The sequence below is a fragment of the Lactuca saligna genome, chromosome 4 (genome assembly GCF_052625555.1).
Source record: "Lactuca saligna cultivar CGN05327 chromosome 4, ASM5262555v1, whole genome shotgun sequence".
In the NCBI taxonomy this organism is placed as follows: domain Eukaryota; kingdom Viridiplantae; phylum Streptophyta; class Magnoliopsida; order Asterales; family Asteraceae; genus Lactuca; species Lactuca saligna.
Genome location: NC_136420.1, coordinates 18,808,121 through 18,812,671, shown reverse-complemented (window position 1 = coordinate 18,812,671; position 4,551 = coordinate 18,808,121). Strand labels below are relative to the sequence as shown.

The 4,551-nt window shown below is 33.0% G+C and overlaps 1 protein-coding gene across 2 annotated transcripts; it reads left to right on the top strand.

Annotated features, from left to right (window-relative positions):
• The first annotated feature begins 768 nt into the window (after positions 1-768).
• Positions 769-4,093, top strand: IPT1 (isopentenyltransferase 1). 2 transcript variants are annotated; one of them, XM_078989367.1, is made up of 2 exons: positions 769-2,030; positions 3,749-4,093. In XM_078989367.1, exons 1-2 carry the CDS (start codon positions 871-873, stop codon positions 3,750-3,752), a joined length of 1,164 nt encoding a protein of 387 aa, XP_078845493.1. In that variant the 5' UTR covers positions 769-870; the 3' UTR covers positions 3,753-4,093. The 2 variants fall into 2 exon arrangements, with proteins under 2 accessions (XP_078845493.1, XP_078845494.1); XM_078989368.1 differs by lacking the exon at positions 3,749-4,093 and having other exon boundaries at positions 769-2,263.
• Positions 4,094-4,551: the final 458 nt, after the last annotated feature.

Here is a 4,551-nt window from a genome sequence, read left to right as displayed (position 1 = left end):
TTAAGTTTTTACAATGAATAAAAAGAGGCGTCTCCACATGGACTATAATATTATTGATATTTATATATAAAATATAAACTTTTTTAAATAAACAATAATAAATCCAGATTTTTTTAAAAACCTAGATTTATGTTACATTAATTCTAATAACTTATATCCATATATTTTAATCGTCACCGAGTCGAGCAACATAAATGTAATTCTATTAACAATAATATCATTTTAAAATGCAAAAGTATAAATGTATTCTCAATTCTCAATTCAAAATGCATTTTCCAAAAAGTGGCCCACCAATTCCTCTCACCAGTTTTTTCTTACAGTTTGAAAGGAAAAGGTGAGTTGATTTGAATTTGAGGTGGCATTCCATTCCATTCCATTCCATTCTTCAATCAGGGGTTTAAAACAAGCCCATCACTCTTACATTCTTCAATCCAACCCAAAAACTTAACCCCAACGTCCCAACAACACTTCCCTCCTTCTCCTCCATTCTCCGATCATCCTGTGTCACCAAATCCCGACACACACACACACACCCACCTCTGCACCACATTCATTAATTCATATCCCATCAATATCCACAAGATTCAAACTCATTCCATACAGATTTTAGAAGCTACCACAATGATGAAGATGATTATGATGTATCCTCTGTTTTATCGCTTCTGAATCCATACCCACTACTTCTTTATATCCCAAATCCTCACGGAATATATATATATATATATATATATATATATATATATAGAGAGAGAGAGAGAGAGAAACAGAGACTATTTCTGATTTCTGAATATATTGTACATGTAACAAACCCACCCCTAAAAACTGCCTTCTCTTTCTCTCTCTCTTTCTCTCTCCTCCTCCTCCTCTCTCATGTATTTTGTATGTACGTTCTGCTTGTGTTGTGAGTTTTGTATTTTCATCGTCATCAAAACAAATTTCCTTATGAGACTACCATTTTCAACAAATTTCCATCATCATCGCTTCAAATTATTTTCTTCATTTCTCACCTTCTTTCAACCCACCCCTTCTTCTTCTTCTTCTTCTTCCACGTGGGTTAATCAAATCCACATGGAATCACCCTCCACAGTCGCCGCCGCCGTATCACCTATATCTCCATCCAGTCGTCGCCGAAAGCGAAAGATTGTCGTCATCATGGGGCCAACCGGCGCAGGTAAATCCCGTCTTTCAATCGATCTCGCAACTCGATTTTTTGATAACTCTGAGATCATCAACTCCGATAAAATGCAAGTGTACAGCGGACTTGATATCACCACAAACAAAATCACAATGCAAGAGCGACGCGGTGTCCCCCACCACCTTCTGGGAGCGATTGACCCAAGGAAATCGGTTTTCACTCCGTCGGATTTCCGGAATGTGGCGGCAGAATACATCAACCAGATTAGAACTCGACGGGGGTTGCCTCTTGTCGTCGGAGGATCAAATTCGTTAATATACTCACTGGTTACAAAACGTTACGACCCAAAATCGGACGTCTTCAACGGACCAGAGCCGCAGCCGGTGAGCTCTGATTTCCGATACGAATGCTGTTTCATCTGGGTGGATGTTAGCTTACCGGTTTTAAATCAGTATTTATCAAAAAGGGTCGATGAGATGCTTGATTCCGGTATGTTCGAGGAGCTTTCAGAGTTTTTCAGGTCCGATGAGCACAAGAGGGTTAACAGGTGTGGTTTAGGTCAGGCGATTGGAATACCGGAGTTCGAGACGTATTTCACGAATTTTCCAGGGCTCCGGCGAACGGAGGGCTCGGTATTCGAGGAGGATGTGATGGGGCAGGAGGCGTACGATGAAGCCGTGAGAAGGATCAAGGACAACACGTGCCAACTGGCGAAGAAGCAAGTGAGTAAGATCCTACGGCTGAGGGACGCCGGCTGGGAATTAAAGAGAATAGATGCCACTGAGGCATTTAGGGCTGTTATGACGGCGGAGAGAGGCGGAGCAAGGGTGGCGGAAATATGGGAAAAACAGGTGGTGGAACCAAGCATGAAGATCGTGAAGCACTTCTTGGAGGAGTAGGTTTTCCAGCTATTTCCAGCTCTCTTCACTTTTTCTCTCTAAAAAAAAAAAAAAAATCAATTTTCATTTATTTTTATCTTCACTGTAAAAGTTTTTTTTTTTTTTTTTTTTTTTTACATAATTTGGAGGGAGGTTCGACATGGGTTTTAGGTAGGCTAGCAGGATGACCAATTTTGAAGCAATAGGACGACTTTTTTGATAATTTATAGCCAATTTTTACCTTCTTAAATTTCAATTCTCCAAACTTTATTAAATTATATATATATATATATATATATATATATATATATATATATATATATATATATATATATATATATATATATATATATTGTAGGTCATTTGTTTTTGTAAAATTACGATTTAAGCCTTGGCTCTTAACAATTTTCAATATGGGTTTTGTTAAAAATATTAGAGCTGGATTTTCAAATAAAAATTGAGGTTGTTGGAATCAGAATATATAAGAGAAAAGTCAAGAGGGCACATAATATTACAAAGTTGACCTTGGTTTTTTGTTTTCTTTTTGATACCAAAAAGGACATCCTTGGAAGCATTCTTTGTCCGTTAAATTTATACCAATCTAAAAGATGCAAAAGCCAAAAAATAATGATTTTTCCATTCAAAACATTCCAAATTTTATTTTCTTGCAATCATTATTATGAATATAAAATTATTGTATGATTGGGTAAAATTGAAAAAAGACACAATGTAAAGTATTTATAAGTTACATGATTAACGGCAACGGGTGTAAGCATTTTGGCATGGTGTCTTTCGTTTTATTATTTGTGTGACACTTTTTTTCTAGTACCATTTAATACAAACTAAAAAATGTCTAATGAAACATAATTTTTGTGTTTTTTTTATATGTTTGATATCATATTTAGAAGCCTATGACTTAGTTATGATTTATCCGATATGTCTCTTACTTATCAAAAAAATGTGTTATTGACTCAATAAAATTAACAAATTGTCGCTTATAATGTCATATAAATTACTTTCATTCTAATGATTTTTTTGGTTCAAAAAAACTAATCGTTAAACCAAAAAAATAAAAATAAATAAGTTATATTTGCAAGTGGTCCTACCCTAAAATCCTATGTTTTTTTTTTGTACCATGACAACACATGTCTTTTTCCCATTATCCTTTATTTATCAATCGATAAAACTTTCGTTTCAAAAACTTACAAGTCGCCCAAGTTCAATATATTATAAATATCTTTTGAATGAAATATGATCTTAATGTCCGTATAATTTACATTAATATTTGGATAATAACAAAAATACTAAATTAATAACTTGACCACCATTAGGGAAATTATTAATTATCACTTATTTTACATCCGGTTAATAATTGCATGTATTGAATACCCAAAAAGTATGGTCCTCTGGTTTTAAATATCTATCGTAAGTCTCACCCGAATCCTCTCCAATTATGCAACAAGCATAATCTCCAAATACTCAAAAGTTCGCAGCTTATCACATGCTTGACAAGTAATTTCCTTGTCAAATCGCTCTTATATCAATAGGTTTAATGTTTCCCACAACTTAATCAATAAATCTCGGATTAAGAAACAAATTCCTTATATATATATATATATATATATATATATATATATATATATATATATATATATATATATATATATATATATATATATATATATATATATATATATATATATATAAACTTTATATAATACTAAACAACATGCAGGTGATACAAGTGTTGATACATAGTCTGACGCTGACTAGTATGAATCAAAGTATGATGACATCAACAACAAATCTGCCGAAGTGATTCAAAAGCTTGAAATTGGATGGAATTCGCACACGATGTAAAGTTGAACGAAATTCACACACCACATGACGTGTGGTGTTTTTCGGCCTTTCAGGATCATTTAGGGCAAAAATGTGTTTTTCTATTTATTTTCGATATCTTTACTTTTTGAGATTTGATTTTGATAATTGATTGAGGATCTTATCCTAATCAATTAAGATCTCCAAGGGTTAAGGAAGAACGCTTATATTTTCCTCCTTATATGTATTTCATTTTTATTGTTTATGGGACATTTTTTTCAATTTATTAAATAAGAATCTAATTTTTGATTGATTTGGCTCGGTTATCGTCTCAGAAACGTGATGATTTGGAAATATCAAAACAATATCATCTTTGCAACGGTCAGAACTATTAGATACTTGATTATGTAGTTTTCTTACCTATGGTTTGTTAATAGAAATGTCGATTTTAAATCTATTTGAATTGTGTGGTTAAAAACCGAATTATTTCATTTTCTTTGTAAGTTTTTTCTTCGTTACCAAATTGCTAACATTTTTTAGTTGAAAATTAAGTCTTTTAAAAAAATAAAAGAATCTAGTTTTGGAATTATGTTTTACCTTTTGTGTTCTTGTTGCTTGTACTAAGTCATTCAATTCAAGCATCACTAAACTTAGTATAAAATGAAGTGGTGTAGTTTATGTAGGTTGAGAACGGATTGTGTAACTCGATGAACAAGTTCA

Excerpts from the sequence above, each read along its gene's own strand:
- IPT1 (XM_078989367.1), top strand. The coding sequence starts at position 871 with ATGTATTTTGTATGTACGTTCTGCTTGTGTTGTGAGTTTTGTATTTTC.